At 38.4% G+C, this 20,435-nt stretch overlaps 1 protein-coding gene across 5 annotated transcripts in view; it reads left to right on the top strand.

Annotated features, from left to right (window-relative positions):
- MEMO1 (mediator of cell motility 1) overlaps positions 1 to 20,435 on the top strand; it is a 128,727-nt gene that overhangs the window by 62,066 nt on the left and 46,226 nt on the right. For all 5 annotated transcript variants that reach the window (XR_009544104.1, XM_060169192.1, XM_060169193.1 and 2 more), the window contains exons 2-3: positions 2,347 to 2,428; positions 19,619 to 19,687. Coding sequence is in view for 4 of the 5 variants with exons in the window: in XM_060169192.1 (XP_060025175.1) it covers positions 2,347 to 2,428; positions 19,619 to 19,687 (151 nt within the window). In the remaining variant the exon portion in view is untranslated. The remainder of the gene's footprint in view (positions 1 to 2,346; positions 2,429 to 19,618; positions 19,688 to 20,435) is intronic.

A 20,435-nucleotide genomic window follows, 5' to 3' on the forward strand; every position in this document is an offset into this window, starting at 1 on the left:
GGCTTTCTCCAGTTGCAGTGAGCAGGGGCCACTCATCATTGTGGTGCATGGACTTCTCACTGCGGTGGCTTCTCTTGTTGTGGAGCACCGGCTCTAGGCGCGTGGGCGTCAGCAGTTGTGGCACGTGGACTCAGTAGTTGTGGCTCACGGGCTCAGTAGTTGTGACTTGTGGGCTCTAGAGCACAGGCTCAATAGTTGTGGCGCACGGGCTTAGTTGCTCCGTGGCATGTGGAATCTTCCCGGACCAGGGCTTGAACCTGTGTCCCCTGCATTGGCAGGCAGATTCTTAACCACTGTGCCACCAGGAAAGTCCCTTTAATTTTTTATTTATTTATTTTTTTGCTGTATGCGGACCTCTCACTGTTGTGGCCTCTCCCGTTGCAACGGAGCACAGGCTCCGGACGTGCAGGCTCAGCGGCCATGGCTCACGGGCCCAGCCGCTCCGCGGCACGTGGGATCTTCCCGGACCGGGGCATGAACCCATGTCCCCTGCATCAGCAGGCGGACTCTCAACCACTGCACCACCAGGGAAGCCCCCTTTTAATTTTTATTTTAGTTTTTATTTTATTTTTAAAACAATTTTTGGGACTTCCCTGGCGCATGGGCTTCTCATTGCGGTGGCTTCTCTTGTTGTGGAGCATGGGCTCTAGGCATGTGGGCTCAGTAGTTGTGACTCGCGGGCTCTAGAGCGTGGGCTCAGTAGTTGTGGCACACAGGCTTAGTTGCTCCGCGGCATATGGGATCTTCCCGGACCAGGGATTGAACCCGTGTCCCCTGCACTGGCAGGCAGATTCTTAACCACTGGACCACTAGGGAAGTCCAGTATTTTATTTCTTAATAAAAGAAGATCTTAATAAGATAGAATGTTAAGGTTTAATTAATTTGGGCTGTCAATTCATGAGTGTTTGTTATATTATTATCTAGGTTCTTTTGTAATGTTTGAATATTTTTTTATTAAAAGTTTAAAAAGAGAGAGCCAGAGAAAAAGGGGGCAGTAGTTGGGGGAAATCAATTTGCTAGTATTGCATATTTGCATGGTAATGATAATGATCTAGTAAAAAGGGAAAAGTTAGTGCGGGAGACAGGGACAGTTGTAAGAGCAGAGTCCTTGAGTATGAAAAACAAAGTGAGATCCAGTGCAGAAGTAATTTGTTTGGCTTTTGATAGGAGCAAGGACAATTTGTTGAAACAGTAGGGAAAGCAGAATAAATGGTGGGAAGAGGAAGTAGTTCTCTTCTGAATTTAGGGTGACTAACATTCAGGTTTGCTTGAGACTGGGAGGTTTCCCAGGATGCAGGACTTCCAGTGCTAAAACTGGCAAAGTCCTGAGCAACCAGGATGGTTGGTTATTCTGCTTGTTTTTCCTTAACGAAATGAAAAGTTTGATCATCTGTTGGGAATGGGAATGGGAAGGGGATGATGGTTTAAGGTAAAAAGAGAAGCTATATGAAGTAACTATCTTAAAGATAGGTGAGCAAATTCACTAGGTTGTCGTGGTATGATTTCTGAGCTTTGTTTGCTAAGGATCTGCTGTAATTTATGAGTATAATTTCAAAGTTCATATGGTTGTGTTTCTTTACAGTCTCATTCAGCTGTTCAGATGGAGGTGCTTTGTTAAGTGGAAGGTTGGTTTTAACTATGATTTGACTACACTGGAGAAAGAGAGGAGCAAAGGAGGGAGGCCACAGGCAAGGGAGTGGTTACAGTGATGGATCATCAAATCTCAGGATGGGTATAAAAAGTGAAGAAGAGAGGATGAAGGACAGTTGGAAAAGTGACTCCAACAGATTTCTAGACGTGAACTGGAATGGTAGGAAGTGAAGAGAGTGGGATGCTTGAAATTGAGATTTTTGAGGTGGTATAGTTACACTGGTTATTGATATGGTGATGGGAATAGGGGGCTGGAGTGGATGGCAGGAAAGATCATTGAGTGTGGTAATGATCACTCCATGGATGTGATTTTAGTGATTAAGGCAGGTTTTGGTACTCTAAAATATATTCAGTTATTTTCTTTTCATATACTATATTTTTCTCTTTCTTGTTTCATTTTGTTTGATCATTGCCTCAAATTGTAGATTGTATTGTTCTTGAATGAAGATGGTTGTAAATAAATAAGTGGATGGATAAAAGCAAATTTTGTTGAATCAGTGCTTGTCTTTATCACATGGCTTGCTACTAGAAACTTTGTAGTTGGTTAAGTTTCAAACATTAACATCCAAAATGATGATCCACTGCCCATTAAGCTATTTTAGTTCCAAATAGGTTCAGTGAGGACTTTGTGTCATGTATGGTTATTAGTACTGTATTGCTTTGCTCACTCCTGTTTCTCTCTTTCTCTTTTTATAGGACCGCAACTGAATGCACAGCTAGAAGGTTGGCTTTCACAAGTACAGTCCACGAAAAGACCTGCTAGAGCCATTATTGCACCGTAAGTTTTAAGGGTCTTTACCCAGAATCTTTCATATGTTAATTATTAATAAAGAATGGGTATCTACGGATAGAATTAAAAATTAAAAATCAAATGCTGTGTTGAACTGAAGAAGTTATATTCACTAAATATCATGATTTCTGTGGCTTTCACTTTAACTCAAGGATAAAGGAATTGGCTACTTTATTTTCTCAGATGCAGAAATATCAAAATTTACTTTTGGTAGTAAAACTGACTTTTAAAACAAAGAGTTGTTTACATTAGATAAACTTGGTGATTTCAGTAGAGCTATATTTGGTACAGTATTTGGTACAGATGAATAAGTTCTGTTTTAAACATTGAAAAGATCTACTTTAATCACATAATTTTAAACTTATAATAAAAATGGATTAAACATAAAATGGTGCAGTATGGAGTAGCAGCCAGATTTTTAGGGGAGGGGTAGATTTTTTTTTTTTTTAATGAAGAAAATCTGTGACTATTTTGTCTATGTTAGAGGGCTTTTTGAGAACTACAGGCTAGCAAACATACAGTTAACTATGTGTCTGTGTATGATGTGAATTCAGTTAATTTTGATTTGGTAAATGTTGGAGTTTGTACTATTTCTGTCACAGCAGCATCTTTTATGTGACTTCTGTTGAGTTCAGGTTGGTACCTTGATAAATAGTAAATAGTAAAAATAATAGCAACCACTTACTAAACAATATGAGAATTAAATGAGTAAATACACATAAAAAGCTTACATTAATGTTTGGCACATAATAAGTATTCCATAAATGTTATGTATTTTTTGTGCCACACTTTGTTAAATACTCCATTTGTATGATCTAACTTCATCTCGTTTAAAAGATTCAGGAAGCTGACTATACTACTTACCAACTGTGACATATAAGTTATTTAATCTCTTGTGCCTTTGTCTCCTTGGTAAAATTGGAATAATAATATTACTTTCATATAGTTTTTCCAAAGATTAAGTGAGCCAATCTTTATAAAACTTTTAGCATAATGACTTGCTATTACTTATTTTGTTATTCAGCAAATATGCTGCTCTTTGAATAAAACAAAATCACTACTCTCGTAGTGCTTGCCTTTTAGTGTTTGGGGAAGACAGACAGTAAATAAATAATTATATTCTGTGTCAGGTGCTAAGAAAAATCAAGCAGATAAGAAGATTGAGAGTGACAGTATGGGTAGGGAGTTGCTAGTTTAGATAGGATAGTAAGAAAAGGTCTTCCTCATAAGGTAACAGTTGAGTCTAAATGATGTGAGAGAGAAGTTATGCAGATGCCCAGGGAAAAAGGGTTTCAGGTTGAGGACAAAGCAAGGACAAAGGCTCTGGGGCAGGATACGCTTAAAGGTGTTTGAGGAAAAGCAAGGCCAGTGTAGCTGGAGTGGCGTGTGTGTGGAGAAGAGTAGTGGATGAGGTAGGCTGCGGGGGCTAGATTGTAGGGAGGCTTTGTAGGAGAACATAAAAACTTTGGTTTTTGCTTCTTTTTTTTTTTTTTTGCGGTACGTGGGCCTCTACTGTTGCGGCCTCTCCCGTTGCGGGGCCCGCTCCGTGGCATGTGGGATCTTCCCGGACCGGGGCATGATCCCGTGTCCCCTGCATCGGCAGGCGGACTCTCAACCACTGCGCCACCAGGGAAGCCCCAAACTTTGGTTTTTATTCCAAGTGATATGGCAAGTAATGAGAAGTTTTGAGCAGCAAAGTGACATGATCTGACTTAGGTTTGAAAAGGATTATTCTTGCTGCTGTATGAACTTTCTGTTTTGTGGGGGCAAGGAGTCCAATTTCGGAGGCTTATTACTATAGTACAGAAAAGAGATGACATAATGCCTTTGGCTGGGAGCTAGAGGTGGAGGTGATGAGAAACTGTATATTCTGGGTATTTGGAAGGCAGGACCAATAAAATAGAAGAAGTCAAGGATGACTCTTAAGTTTGGGCTTGTGAAATTGGAAGGATGGAATTGGGGTTTGTAGTAATTAAAGGAGAAAACAAGGGTGGAGGTGGGGAGTGGAATTTGAAGTGTTTATATAAAATCTAAATTTTATTCTGCCTGTGTTAATGTTGAGATACCTATTAGGTATCCAAGTGAGGCAGCTAGGTATATGAATCTGGAGTACAGGGAAGAAGGCCAAGGCTGTGTTGGCATATCACACTTAACACAGCTAAGTGTGTAACTTTAATCAGACATGGTTGCCTCGGGAGTAAAATAGAGAAGAGGTTCAAAGACTAAGGCGTTAGGCAAGCCAGCTTAATTTAGAGGTCACGATGAAGATGAGTATTTGCAAAGGAGATTTTGAAGGAGGACCAGTGGGGAAGGAGGAAAACCAAGAGTGAGTGAAGTCTCTCTGGGAGGCAAAAGGATGAAAATGTGTCAGGGAGGAAAAGATGATCAGGTGTGTCAAATTCTGCCAAGAGGTCAAATAAGATGAGGATTGATAATTGGATACTATGGAGATTGCTGGTTATTTTAGTAAGAACAGTTTCTGTGGGGCGGTGGGGATGAAAGCACAGTTGGAGTGGGTTCAAGAAAGAATCAAGGAGGGAAATGAAGACAGTGAGTATAGATAGTTTTTTTGAGAAATTTTGCTATAAATCAAGGAAGTAGGGCAATGGGAATATGGTGTTGGGGAGAATTTTTATTGAAGGTGGGAGATATTAAAGTGTTTATAATGTTGATGACATGATCTAGTAGAGAAAGAAAAATTGATGCAAGGATAAGTTGGGAAGTTTGTATAAGTGAGATCCTTGGTTGGGTGAGAAACAGTGGATTAGTAATCATCTCTTTATAACATCTCATGAGGTATGTTCTATTGTCATTCCCATTACTTTGCTGGTATTTGACTATTATGGTATACTACCTTCCTAGTTAAAACTTACTCTAAATGTGGGAGCTGAACTGAATCAACAAAATTAAAATGAGGTTAGTTATTCATGAAAAAGTAACTAGACTTGTTTGCTTCTTGTAGTTAGTTTTAAATTGAAATGTTTGGAAATGCCCTTGGAAATGAAATGTTTGAGTCTACGTTACAAATATATTAATTTGTAAAAGATTTCCAAGTTACCTTAGGTTTTAAAATGAATATTTGAAAATAGTTTTGGCTTTGGTGTGCATGTTTCTGCTATATAGTGACTTTGTAGTTATGTTTATGTATATATAGGCAATTTCTACTTTGTTAATATGTGAAAACTTTAAATATAGTCAAGTTCATCTTATTATATTTTCCTTTCTAGAGTTACCTGTTTTTTTTTTTTGCGGTAAGCGGGCCTCTCACTGTTGTGGCTTCTCCCGCTGTAGAGCACAGGCTCTGGATGCTCAGCGGCCATGGCTCACGGGCCCAGCCGCTCCGCGGCATGTGGGATCTTCCCAGACCGGGGCATGAACCCGTGTCCCCTGCATTGGCAGGCGGACTCTCAACCACTGCGCCACCAGGGAAGCCCTCCTTTTTTTTTTTAAGGTAGAAAAGCAACAACAAATATTTTCTTGTTATATAGGCACAAAAGTGTCTTTGTAAGAACGAGCTTATATAGTAATTAGACAACTTAAAATTTTAAGATTTCTACTTTTATTTCAAATCAAAAACATACTTTTAAAATTTTATAAATTCTAGCTCTCTGGGACCACCTTTTCTTAGATTTTGCCTTCATAGGAATAAATCATATGAGGGCAACCTTAAAAAAACAAACTCAGAACCTAGATAGCACACTTTTGAAAATGTTTAAACAGTTTGCTTATTTTTATATGGATGTAGATTAAATAGAATAATGTCATTTATTGTTGACGTTATTAAAAGATTAAATATTGACCCATAAACCAACTGTTGATCAATTTTAATGAATTCTAATCTATATAACATAACCAGGCACATTTGGGAGAGGGATTCAAAAGAATTTAATTTGACTAAAAAATATCCTTTGGTTGCATTTGGAACTATCTTACTTATATTGAGGCACAGGAGACAGTATGTGGCCCTGGGATATATATTGAAATGATCTCATGAACTAGGAGTTCCAGAAGCCTTCTTACCATGACTGCCAGTTTACCTTGATGCCAAAATTGTTGTTTATCTTGCAGTATTCAGCAATAACTCAGCAACCCTTAGAATGGAGCTGTACAGGTATACATCACTTAAGAAACATCTTACTGAATATAAAAAGATAAGCAGATAATTGTGGAAGGGGCTTAATTTACATGATGAAATTATTTTTTACTGTCAAGCACAGACAATGAATATTGAAGGCCATACATTTAAAGCAGAATTTGATTTCTTAGTAGTTAACCAAGTAGGAATAGTATGGAATAAAGGATACTTTCACTTTTCGTTGCGTACCTTTTATTACGGTTTGACTTTTTTTTACTGTGTACATTATACCTTTAGTATAAAAACCTGTTTGAAAAATTTAAAAACTAAGAAACATTTATATAGAAGACCAGGTTGTATATAGTGAAGCATACCTGTAGAGCTCTACCAGTACATGTCATGAGACAATCTTCATAAATTATCTAGTTAACTTAAGTTACTGGAGATTTGCAGTCCTTGTTAATGTTAACAAACAATCTTCTAAACAGTCTCATAGTGCGTTCTGTGTTGTGTTGTGTGCTTGTTTGGCTTGGTTTTGGTTTTGTCTCACTTCCTTTCACATAGTGAAAGCAGATGTGCCCTGTGTGAATGATAGGCCAGAAGACAGGCTCCTTGCATTAGCATAGAGTTCGAGCTAAATCTGGTAGAAACCATCAAGACTTTCCCAGTCTTGTTAATAGTAAGAAGGACTGGTAGGTTATTCATGGCAATATCTCAAATCATATATACTCTAGCAGTAAAAAAAAAAAACCCTCAATATGTAACATTGTGGTTAGTTTATTCTTACTTGACTTTTTAGCTCATAATATTGTTTGCTTAATGTTTGTGAGATTCCATTTGTAAAAATAAAATATTCTAAATAATGACTGTTTTACCTGAATATTTCTTGGATATAATCATTTGCTGATTTTTTTATCGAAGCAGGAATCTTTAGGGCCATTGAGCATTGCCTGTGAAGGAAAAGAATAAAAGGCTACGTGCAGCAAAATAAAACTGAAGTGGAGGTTGCTGCTTCTGGAAACTGTTTGGGGCCAGTTGTCATTCAGGTTGATCCTGTACGTTTACAGGTGTTTTTAAATTTAGTTTCTAGGTTTGTAGATCATATCTTAACTTAAGGTTGCAAACTTTGCTTATTGCTGGAGGAGATCTCATTTCATCTGGTCCAGTCTTCTCATTTCATCTAGGGCAGTCTTTTATTTTGCATTTTTCCTGCTATTCAGTAGAATTAGGACTACGGAAATCTGACTTTGTTGAATTCAAGTAAGTGTTTATTATTCCCTATATCCACTTTGATGAAAAGCCTCTCATAGAACGTTTAGTAGACTCTTGGCATTCATAGTTGATATAAGTGAAAGTCCATGTGATGTCGTGATTAGTAATTTTCCTGAGGTAGGAATTTAAATTATACCACACTGCAAGGTTGCTGTATGGGAAACTGTCACTTAACTAGTGAATGATTGTGGACAGTGTGACCTTGCATCCTCATTTAATTGCAGCTCTCTGAGGGGCAGAGAAATTCTGGTAGGTTAGGAGCTGAAGCTGCTGATGCAAAGGATCTGCTGTGTAGGTGTAAAGGGAGAAGCAAAACTACTCTATGTTAAAAGAAAGATCAGGTTTTAGAGGTATGGTTTTAGCCTAATGAAAAATTATAGATATAATAATATATATATAATATATAATAATAGTATAATTTTGTATTTATTTTCATGAGAAGTTACATTGAGAATCAGAGTTACCTGTAACACCTAGCAGGGATGACTTTGTATTAAAGGTTTTAAGAACTCTGGAAAGACTGACTTAGACACACACACTTTTATGATGCATATTCAAATATCTGTAGAGCTCAAATTTTCATTGCTTTTCTGGCTGTTATGCAGAACGACTAAAGAAAAAAACGTAGCCGTTCGCTTAGCGAAGCCTCCCTTATTTTGAGTGATTCCTTACTGGAACCTGTTGCCACATACATGTAGAGTTATAGATTCTGTTAGCAAGAGAAGGGTGTAGGAACAGGATTAATGGTGAGAGTTGATGATTATTACTCTGGCTTTATTCATTACCATATATCTGGGCCAGGGTAAAGGACAGTATTACAAATTCTCTTCTTTGAATGTGACCTTGATCCTTTCATGAAGTAGAGTGAGTTCCTCACTATGGGATAAGTGAGTATGGGGTATATATACTTAATGATCAAAAAATAGATACACTGCAGTGTATTCTCTATCTAAGAATCTCCCTGTCCTTGGGAGATGGGTTCAAGATGGCGGGGTAGAAGGATGTGTGCTCACACCCTCTTGCAAGAGCACAGGAATCACAACTAACCGCTGAACAGTCATCGACAGGAAGACACTGGAACTCACCAAAAAAGATACCCCACATCCAAAGACAAAGGAGAAGCCACAATGAGACAGTAGGAGGGGCGCAATCACAATAAAATCAAATCCCATAACTGCTGAGTGGATGACTCACAAACTGGAGAACACTTATACCACAGAAGTCCACCCACTGGAGTGAAGGTTCTGACCCCCAGGTCAGGCTTCCTAACCTGGGGGTCTGGCAACGGGAGGAGGAATTCCTAGAGACTCAGACTTTGAAGGCTAGTGGGATTTGATTGCAGGGCTTTGACAGGACTGGGGGAAGCAGAGACTCCACTCTTGGAGGGCACACACAAAGTAGTGTGTGTATCAGGACCCAGGGGGAAGGAGCAGTGACCCCATAGGAGACTGAACCAGACCTACCTGCTAGTGTTGGAGGGTTTCCTGAAGAGGCAGGGGGCAGCTGTGGCTCACCGCAGGGACAAGGACACTGGCAGCAGAAGTTCTGGGAAGTATTCCTTGGTGTGAGGCCTCCCAGAGTTCACCATTAGCCCCACCAAGAGCCTGTTGGCTCCAGTGCTGGGTCGCCTCAGGCCAAACAACCAACAGGGAGGAAACTCAGCCCCACCCATCAGCAGACAAGCAGACAAGCATTAAAGTTTTACTGAGCTCTGCCCACCAGAGCAACACCCAGCTCTACCCACCACCAGTCCCTCCCATCAGGAAGCTTGCACAACTGCTTACATAGCCTTATCCAAGGGCAGACAGCAGAAGCAAGAAGAACTGTAATCCTGCAGCCTGTGGAATGAAAACCACATTCACAGAAAGATAAACAAAATGAAAAGGCAGAGGACTATGTACCAGATGAAGAAACAAGATAAAACTCCAGAAGAACAACTAACTGAAGTGGAGATAGGCAACCTTACAGAAAAAGAATTCAGAATAATGATAGTGAAGATGATCCAGGACTTTGGAAAAAGAATGGAGGCAAAGATGGAGAAGATGCAAGAAATGTTTAACAAAGACCTAGAAGATTTAAACAGAGGTGAACAATATAATAACTGAAGTGAAAAATACACTAGAAGGAATCAATAGCAGAATAACTGAGGCAGAAGAACGGATAAGTGACCTGGAAGACAGAATGGTGGAAATCACTGCCACAGGACAGAATAAAGAAAAAAGAATGAAAAGCAATGAAGAAAGCCTAAGGGACCTCTGGGACAACATTAAACATACCAACATTTGCATTATAGGGGTCCCAGAAGGAGAAGAGAGAGAGAAAGGACCCGAGAAAATATTTGAAGAGATTATAGTCGAAAACTTTCCTAACTTGGGAAAGGAAATAGCCACCCATGTCCAGGAAGCACAGAGAGTTCCAGTTGGGATAAACCCAAGGGGAAGCACGCTGAGACACATAGTAATCAAATTGTAAAAATTAAAGACAAAGAAAAATTATTGAAAGCAACAAGGGAAGAACAACACATAACATAAAAGGGAATTCCCATAAGGGTAACAACTGATTTCTCAGGAGAAACTCTGCAAGCCAGAAGGGAGTAGCATGATATATTTAAAGTGATGAAAGGGAAGAACCTAAAACCAAGATTACTCTACCCAGCAAGGATCTCATTCTTTTTTTTTTTGTGGTACGCGGGCCTCTCACTGCTGCAGCCTCTCCCGTTGTGGAGCACAGGCTCCGGACGCGCAGGCCCAGCAGCCGTGGCTCACGGGCCCAGCTGCTCCACGGCACGTTGGGATACTCCCGGATTGGGGCACGAATGCGTGTCCCCTGCATTGGCAGGTGGACTCTCAACCACTGCGCCACTAGGGAAGCCCTCTCATTCAGTTTTGACACAGAAATCAAAAGCTTTACAGACAAGCAAAAGCTAAGAGAATTCAGCAGCACCAAACAAGCTCTACAACAAATGCTAAAGGAACTTCTCTAAGTGGGAAACACAAGAGAAGAAAAGGACCTACAAAAACAAAACCAAAACAATTAAGAAAATGGTCATAGGAACATACATATCAATAATTACCTTAAATGTGAATGGATTAAATGCTCCAACCAAAAGACACAGTCTGGCTGAATGGATACAAAAACAAGACCCATATATATGCTGTCTATAAGAGACCCACTTCAGACATAGGGACACATGCAGACTGAAAGTGAGGGGATGGTGAAAGATATTCCATGCAAGTGGAAATCAAAAGAAAGCTGGAGTAGCAATACTCATATCAGATAAAATAAACTTTAAAGAATGTTACAAGAGACAAGGAAGGACACAACATAATGATCAAGGGATCAATCCAAGAAGGTATAACTGTTATAAATATATATTCACCCAACATAGGACCACCTCAATACATAAGGCAACTGCTAACAGCTATAAATGAGGAAATAGACAGTAACACAATAACAGTGGGGGACTTTAACACCTCACTTACACCAGTGAACAGATCATCCAGACAGAAATATAATAAGGAAACACAAGCTTTAAATGACACAACAGACCAGATAGATTTAATTGATATTTAAAAGACATTCCATCCAAAAACAGCAGATGACACTTTCTTCTCAAGTGCACACAGAACATTCTCCAGGAGAGATCACATCTTGGATCACAAATAAAGCCATGGAAAATTTAAGAAAATTGAAATCATATCGAGATCTTTTCTGACCACACGCTATGAGATTAGAAATATATTACAGGGAAAAAAACGTAAAAAAGACAAACACATGGAGGCTAAACAAAATGTTACTAAATAACCAAGAGATCACTGACGAAATCAAGGAGAAAATAAAAAAATTCCTAGAGACAAATGATAACGAAAACATGACAATCCAAAACCTATGGGATGCAGCAAAACAGTTCGAAGAGGGAAGTTTATAGCAATACAATCCTACCTCAAGACACAACAAAATCTCAAATAAACAATTAACCTTACACCTAAAGGAACTAGAGAAAGAAGAACAAACAAAACCCAAAGTTAGTAGAAGGAAAGAAAACATAAAGATCAGAGCAAAAATAAATGAAATAGAAACAAAGCAGTAGCAAAGATAATAAAACTAAAGCCTGGTTCTTTGAGAAGATAAACAAAATTAATAAACCTTTAGCCAGACTCATCAAGAAAAAGAGGAAGAGGACTCAAATCAATAAAATTAGAAATGAAAAACGAGAAGTTACAACAGACACTGCAGAAATACAAAGCATCCTAAGAGATTACTACAAGCAAATGTAAGCCAATAAAATGGAGAACTTGGAAGAAATGGACAAATTCTTAGAAAGGTATAACCTTCCAAGACTGAAGCAGGAAGAAACAGAAAATATGAACAGACCAATCACAAGTAATGAAATTGAAACTGTGATTAAAAATCTTCCAAGAAACAAAAGTCCAGGACCAGATGGCTTCACAGGTGAATTCTATCAAACGTTTAGAGAAGAGCTAATGCCCATCCTTCTCAAACTCTTCCAAAATATCACAGAGGATGGAACACTCCCAATCTCATTCTACGAGGCCACCATCACCCTGATACCCAAACCGGACAAAGATGATACAAAGAAAGAAAATTACAGACCAATATCACCGATGAAGATAGATGCAAAAATCCTGAACGGAGTACTAGCAAACAGAATCCAACAACACCATGGTGTATGATTAAAAGGATCATACACCATGATCAAGTGGGATTTACCCCAGGGATGCAACGATTCTTCAATATACGCAAATCAATCAATGTGATACACCATATTAACAAATTGAAGAATAAAAACCAAACGATCATCTGAATAGATGTAGAAAAAGCTTTTGACAAAATTCCACACCCACTTATGATAAAAACTCCAGAAAGTGGGCATAGTGGGAACCTACCTCAACATAATAAAGGCCAAATACAACAAACCCACAGCAAACATCATTCTCAATGGTGAAAAACTGAAAGCATTTCCTCTAAGATCAGGAAGAAGACAAGGATGTCCACTCTCGCCACTATTATTCAACGTAGTTTTGGAAATCCTAGCCGCGGCAGAGAAGAAAAAGAAATAAAAGGAATCCAAATCAGGAAAGAAGAAGTAGAACTGTCATTTTTTGCAGATGACATGATACTATACATAGATAATCCAAAAGATGCCACCAGAAAACTTCTAGAGCTAATTAATGAATTTGGTAAAGTTGCAGGATACAAAATTAATGCACGGAAATCTCTTGCATTTCTATGCACTAACAACAAAATATCAGAAAGAAATTAAGGAGAAACAATCTCATTCACCATTGCAACAAAAATAATAAAATACAAGGGAATAAACCTACCTAAGGAGGTAAAAGAACTGTACTCAGAAAACTATAAGACACTGGTGAAAGAAATCAAAGATGACACAAACAGAAGGAGAGATATGCCACGTTCTTGGATTGGAAGGATGAATATTATGAAAATGACTATACTACCCAAAGCAATCTACAGATTCAATGCAATCCCTATCAAATTACCAATGGCATTTTTTACAGAACTAGAACAAAAAATCTTAAAGTTTCTATGGAGACACCAAAGATCCCAAATAGCCAAAGCAGTCTTGACGGGAAAAAAGGGAGCTGGAAGAATGAGACTCCCTGACTTCAGACTATACTACAAAGCTACAGTAATCAAGACAGTATGGTACTGGCACAACAACAGAAATATAGATCAATGGAACAGGATAGAAAGCCCAGAGATAAACCCATGCACCTATGGTCAAATAATGTATGACAAAGGAGGCAAGAGTATACAATGGAGAAAAGATAGCTTGTTTAGTAAGTGGTGCTAGGAAAACTGGACAGCTACCTATAAAGGAGTGAAATTAGAACACTGTCTAACACCATACACAAAAATAAACTCAAAATAGATTAGAGACCTAAGACCGGACACTGTAAAACTCTTAGAGGAAAACATAGGAAGAACACTCTTTGACGTAAATCACAGCAAGATATTTTTTGATCCACCTCCTAGAATAATGGAAATAAAAACAAACATATGAGACCTAATGAAACTTAAAATCTTTTGCAAAGCAAAGGAAACTATAAACAAGATGAAAAGACAACGCTCAGAGCGGGAGAAAATATTTGCAAACAAATCAACGGACAAAGGATTAATCTCAAAAATATATAAACATCTCATGCAGCTCAATATTAAAAAAATGAACAACCCAATCCCAAAATGGGCAGAAGACCTAAATAGACATATCTCTATAGAAGACATACAGATGACCAAGAGGCACATGAAAAGCTGCTCAACATCACTAATTATTAGAGAAATGGAAATCAAAACTACAGTGAGGTATCACCTCACACTGGTTAGAATGGGCATCCCTCAGAAAATCTACAAACAACAAATGCCGGAGAGGCTGTGGAGAAGAGGGAACCCTCTTGCACTGTTGGTGGGTATGTAAGTTGATACAGCCACTATGGAGAACAGTATGGAGGGTCCTTAAAAAAGTCAAAATAGAATTACCATATGACCCAGCAATCCCACTACTGGGCATATACCCAGAGAAAACCATAATTCTAAAAGACACATGCACCCCAATGTTCATTGCAGCACTATTTACAATAACCAAGTCATTGGGAGCAACCTAAATGCGTATCGACAGCCGAATTGATAAAGAAGAAGTGGTACATATATAAAATGGAATATTACTCAGCCATATAAAGGAACGAAATTGGGTCATTTGTAGAAACGTGGATGGACCTAGATACTGTCATACAGAGTGAAGTCAGAAAGAGAAAAAGAAATATAGTATATTAATGCATATTTGTGGAATATAGAAAAATGGTATAGATGAACTGGTTTGCAAGGCAGAAATAGAGACAGAGATGTAGAGAACAGATGTATGGAAACCATGGGTGGAAAGTGGGGGTGGGGTGGTGGTGGTGGTGGGATGAATTGGGAGATTGGGGTTGACATATATACATTGAGATGTATAAAATAGATAGCTAATAAGAACCTGCTGTATAAAATAAATAAATAAAATTTTAAAAAAGATAAAAGAATCTTCCCTTCCTTTTGCCACTATGTTGTCTTTAGGTCAAGGAAACTTAAACCTTCAGCTTCAAAAAGGACTGAAACCATGAAATCTAAGTTCTTATTATGAAACAAGTTTACCTTAGTTAATCGTGTTTTCAAAACTATCATCCTTCCTTGTAGTCTTACAGGATATATGATTCTTTAAGTATTCTTCCAGTTGTTAGGCTTGTTGCTTTTCCTACTCCATGGACTCCTTCCCTTCTTCCTTGAACTATGTAAAGGTCTCTTAACGGTGCGTAAGAATGGGTTCTGGAGCTCTACTGCCTGGCTTTATATCCTGGAGTGCCATTTACTATCTGTATGACCTTGAGCAAGTTTCTTAACCTTTCTGCTTCAGTTTTTTCATCTATCAAATGAGAAGAATAATAATTCCTATCTCATAGAGTTGTTAGGATTAAAAGTAATGCTTTGAGTTACGTAGAAGAGTGCCTGAGATGCAGTAAGCACTCAATTATCACCATCATCATAACTGTCCTCTTCTTCTTCCTCCTACTTGGTCACTAAGATATGTCACTGTTTCTTTCTAGACCCTAGAGCATTGATTTTTCATTTCCCACTGACACTGACACCATTCTAGACCTAGACCGTGATATTACTACCTCACGCCACAGTTTCCAAGAGAGCTTCATGTAACTCATCTTGCCTCTAACACGTCCTTTGTGCTTGTGTTTTTCAGTACATGATAACAGTTTCATATTATCACTCCCTGTTCCAAGAGCACACAGCAGTTTTTCAGTAACTTGTTTTATCAAGCCCAGACTCTTCTGTCTGACTCTGGCTTAACATTACTCTCTTGTTCCATTCAGGCCAATTTCATATTTTCTCATTTACATCATACACTTGGACATTTGCTCATGTTTTTCCTTCAGGCTTTATTCCCTTCATGCCCTTACCCTTCTACTTACTATTTCTTTCCTGCCTATACTTCAAGAATCTAACGTTTCTAAGAAGCCTTTCTGGCATTTAAGAACTGAGCTTGGGTAGGAACAGCATTGGTAAAACTGGGAGAGACTTAGAGTACAAAGACAGGTTGATTTAGAGATCGGAGTATAGATTGGGGTTCAGGGCCTTTAAATTCAAGAAGAGTAAGGATTGAGAAGTGGAGGGATGTGAAGTGAGGGACAACTGAGAGCAAAGCAGTGTTGAAAATCTGAATGTCATTCAGGTTTGTGACAGACCAGGGAGGATCCAGATGGATCAGATGGTTTTTAAGGTCTGCATGGCCAGGCAAGATAGTGCATATCTGAACTGACAGGAGCCAGTGATGTTCAGATGAGGAACAGGTATTAAGTATCTGAAGTAGTTGGTATTGGTGTCTTGGGGACTGGAAGATTGGGGACATAACCGGTTAAAATAGAGCCCCTGGTTAGCCTAGAATATCAAGATCAGTGCAGGGTGACAGCAAAACTGAATCTGCTGAGCCACAGAACAACTTATATTACCTTCTGGCTAAGATTAGAACTGGGTTGTGAGAATATTGCTATATTCAGGCAACTTGATAGGCTCCCTTGACAGAGGTGTAAGGATGGAGTGACTACCATTAATCTGACCAATAAAGCCTCAGTGATTTCAGTGTGCTTAGCATATGTCCCATATTACTTTACTCCTAATTAAGGACGCTACTATCTTGTATGGTTGTGATTGACTTATGTGAATCTCTTTTTCTGTGTCTATATCAGATGAGTATCATTTTTGTGTTTTTTTTTTTTTGCGTTACGCGGGCCTCTCACTGTTGCGGCCTCTCCAGTTGCGGAGCACAGGCTCCGGACGTGCAGGCTCAGCGGCCATGGCTCACGGGCCCAGCCGCTCCGCGGCATGTGGGATTTTCCTGGACCGGGGCAAGAACCCGTGTCCCCTACATCGGCAGGCGAACTCTCAACCACTGCGCCACCAGGGAAGCCCTCATTTTTAAAATAGAGCTTTACTGGGGTATGATTAACATTCAGCTGCATATAAAGTATGCAGTTTGATAAGTTTGAAATATGTATACACCTGTGAAATCATTACCATGATTAAGATAATGAACATATTCTTCATCTTCAGAAGTTTCCTTGTGCCCTTCTTTCCCTCTCTGCCCTTCTCCCACCCTCCCACATCCACTGATTTACTTTCTGTCACTATAGATTAGTTCTTATTTTCTAGAATTATTTATTTTTATTTTTAATTGAAGAAGAGTTGATTTACAGTGTTGTGCCAGTCTCTCCTGTACAGCAAGTGACTCAGTTTTATACATACATATTCTTTTAAAAAAATTTTTATTGTAGAAGTATTTAAATGGAATCATATAGTATGAACTCTTCTTTGTCTGGCTTCTCTCACTCAGCATATTTATTTTTTTACCATAATTATTTTGAGTGTGTCAATAGTTCATTCCTTTCTATTGCTGAAGAGTTATTTCATTGTATGGATATACTTCAATTTGTTTATCCATTCACCTTTTGAGGGACATTTGGCTGTTCCCGTTTTTGGCTCTTGCAAATAAAAATGGGATGAACATTTGTGTACAAATCTTTGTGTGCACATAATGCTTAAATATATATATATATATATATATATATATATTTAGGAGTGGAATCGCTGGCAGGAGTTTTATGGCAGAAGTATGTTTAGCTTTCTTTTTTTTTTTTTAAGAAATTGCCAAACCATTTTCCAAAGTAGTTGTACCGTTTTACGTTTCCTACAGACTGAGTTTCAGTTCTACATCCTTGCCACATTTGGTATGGTCACTCATTTTAATTTTAGCTTATTCTAGTGGGTGTTCAGTGGTAGCTCACTGTAGTTTTAATTTGCCTCTCCTCAATGACTAACTGATGTAGAGCCTTCTTTTGTGTGCTTTTTGCCATCCTGGTGTTTTTTTTTTTTTTTTTTGCGGTACGCGGGCCTCTCACTACTGTGGTCTCTCCCGTTGCGGAGCACAGGCTCCGGAGGTGCAGGCCCAGCGGCCATGGCTCACGGGCCCAGCTGCTCCGCGGCATGTGGGATCTTCCCGGACTGAGGCTCGAACCCGTGTCCCCTGCATCGGCAGGCGGACTCTCAACCACTGCGCCACCAGGGAAGCCCCCGGTGTATTTTTTGATGAAAGTATCTGTTCACATCTTTTCCTATTTAACAATTAAAAAAAAAATTGTAGTAACATAAAATCTACTATCTTAACTACTTTTAACCATTTATATAGTAGTGTTAAGTGCATTCACTTTGTTGTGCAACCAATCTTCAGAATTCTTTTTGTCTTGTAAAACAGTTACCTATATATTTTAAAGTATTAGGTTGTTTTGAAATTTCTTTATATATTCAGATATAAATGCTTTATCAGATATATGCTTTTTCTTTATATATTTAGATATAAATCCTTTGTCAGATATATGCTTTACAAATATTTTCTCCCAGTCTGTGTTTTGTGTTTTCAGTTTACTGTGCATCTTGAAATTGTCCATGATGGGGATGATTTAATCCACATTAATAGACAGATTGCTATAAATCAGGACTTTATTTTTTGTTTATTGTCTGTACTCAAGAAAAGTAATGGGGAAAGGTTAATAAGGCAGATGAAACTTAAAATTATGTTATGTCTGTAACCTTTACACTGTGACAAGCACGAAAAAATGAGGAAAGAAATATGCTTTCCAGTATTTGAAAAACTATTGTCTAATAAGCAAAGAAGTCATTCAAGTCATTGTTGAATGAGTGAAATTCAGACATATGTCTTCATTATTTCACTCTTGTCATTTGCAGCCATTGCTTGGCTGTGGGTCAAAGAGTTCAGCTACCATCAGTGAAAGCATTCTGGGACAATCAGTTGCCTAAGCTGAATTTGCAGTAAAGAGTATTTTATATTTTTTCATTGTTTGTCAGTTGTGTGATACGTCTCTCTTTATTTCAGTAAAATTTATAAAAAGCTTATGTACATATGTATACAGTTTTTTCCTGCAGAGCCATTTGTTAAACATTTACTGGCTGTACACTAGATAGTAAGCATTAAGGGAAATATTTCTAGACTCACATAGCTTGAGTCAAGAAAGAAAAATGAAGTTATGAAACCAAGTCATTGTATGGGTGATCAGAGAACCAATGTAAAGCTGAGACCAGAGGAGGAAAAGGATGGGATGAGTAGTAGGGAGAGAAAATGAAAGGCATAATACACAGAAGGTCAGGTCAATTCTCTTACCACTAAAGACACAGAGGGACGTGAGTTGTTTCTTGTAGATTATTTGTTTTGCTCTGATTTGACTTGGTCTTATCATTTTTATGTATGTAATAGTCTGTTTATGGTATTGAAGAGGAATGTTAAGAGCTCACATATTATTAATGTTACATTAGCAACTTCAAATAAGCCTTGAATATTTCCAAATATAATTTTCCTTCAGACCAAATACTTTTTAACATTTAAAATTGGAACACAGGGGGACTTCCCTGGCGGTCCAGTGGTTAAGACTCTGAGCTTCCACTGCAGGGGGCACGGGTTTGATCTCTGGTTGGTGAACTAAGATCCTGCATGCTGTGCAGCATGGCCCCCCCACAAAATAAATAAATAAATAAATAAAATAACAGTGGAACACAGAACAATGATGTGTTCCCTGTTATCTTCTAGAAGTTGCATCATTATCTATCAATACATTGCTTTTTAATCTGTACACATAATGTTTACCATAATTATTAGATTTCTTTCAAAAGTTTTTTTTTTCCCTGAATAACTTGATTTTGAATCTGATGATTAAGTTAAACATTTTTTTGTTTTGTAGCCATGCAGGGTATACGTACTGTGGGTCTTGTGCTGCTCATGCTTACAAACAAGTGGATCCATCTATTACGTAAGTAATATAGTTAGATACCTTTTTGATTAGGTGGTTGGGAATTATAATTGCTTTGTCACTGAAGTAATTTGTTTTACATACTTATATACTTGATTTCATTAAGAATTTGACTTTATAAATTTGATTATACCTTATATAGGTTATGAAAAGCTTTAATACTATTTTTCATTATCTGAACATTTAGCTTCTACCTTCCCTTTGTTTGGTAAAATGTTTAGTTCTGGAAGTGTTAGAAGGTTAATACAGTATTGTGATTTATACGAAATATGTATTTGGTCATTTAGATGACCAACATATATTTCACATATATATTCAGTCTTTTTCCACAGTTACTGGCTCACAGCTCCCAAAACCCTTGGAATTTCCTAAGTGGTGAGAATGGCAAAGGTTTTTCTTGTATGTTAATAAGGTGACTTTCGGACCCCACCTAAGCATGGGGCTGCCAGGTTGCCAGGATAACCAACCTTGTGTTTAGAGGGTTGGAATTTTCATTCCCAATCCCTGACCTCCCCTGGGGAGGGGAGAGAGCCTGGAGGTTGAATCAGTTGCCATCATGACTATGTAATAAAGCCCCCATAAAAACCCAAAGGGACAGGGTTCGGAGAGCTTCCAGGTTGGTGAACATGTGGAGATTTGGGGAGAGTGGCCTGCCTGGAGAGGGCATGGAAGGTCCTGGCTCTTTCCCCTTGCCTTGTCCTATGCACCTCTTCCATCTGGCTGTTGCTAAGTTATATCTTTTTATAAT

The sequence above is a fragment of the Lagenorhynchus albirostris genome, chromosome 13, assembly GCF_949774975.1.
Source record: "Lagenorhynchus albirostris chromosome 13, mLagAlb1.1, whole genome shotgun sequence".
NCBI classification, from domain to species: domain Eukaryota; kingdom Metazoa; phylum Chordata; class Mammalia; order Artiodactyla; family Delphinidae; genus Lagenorhynchus; species Lagenorhynchus albirostris.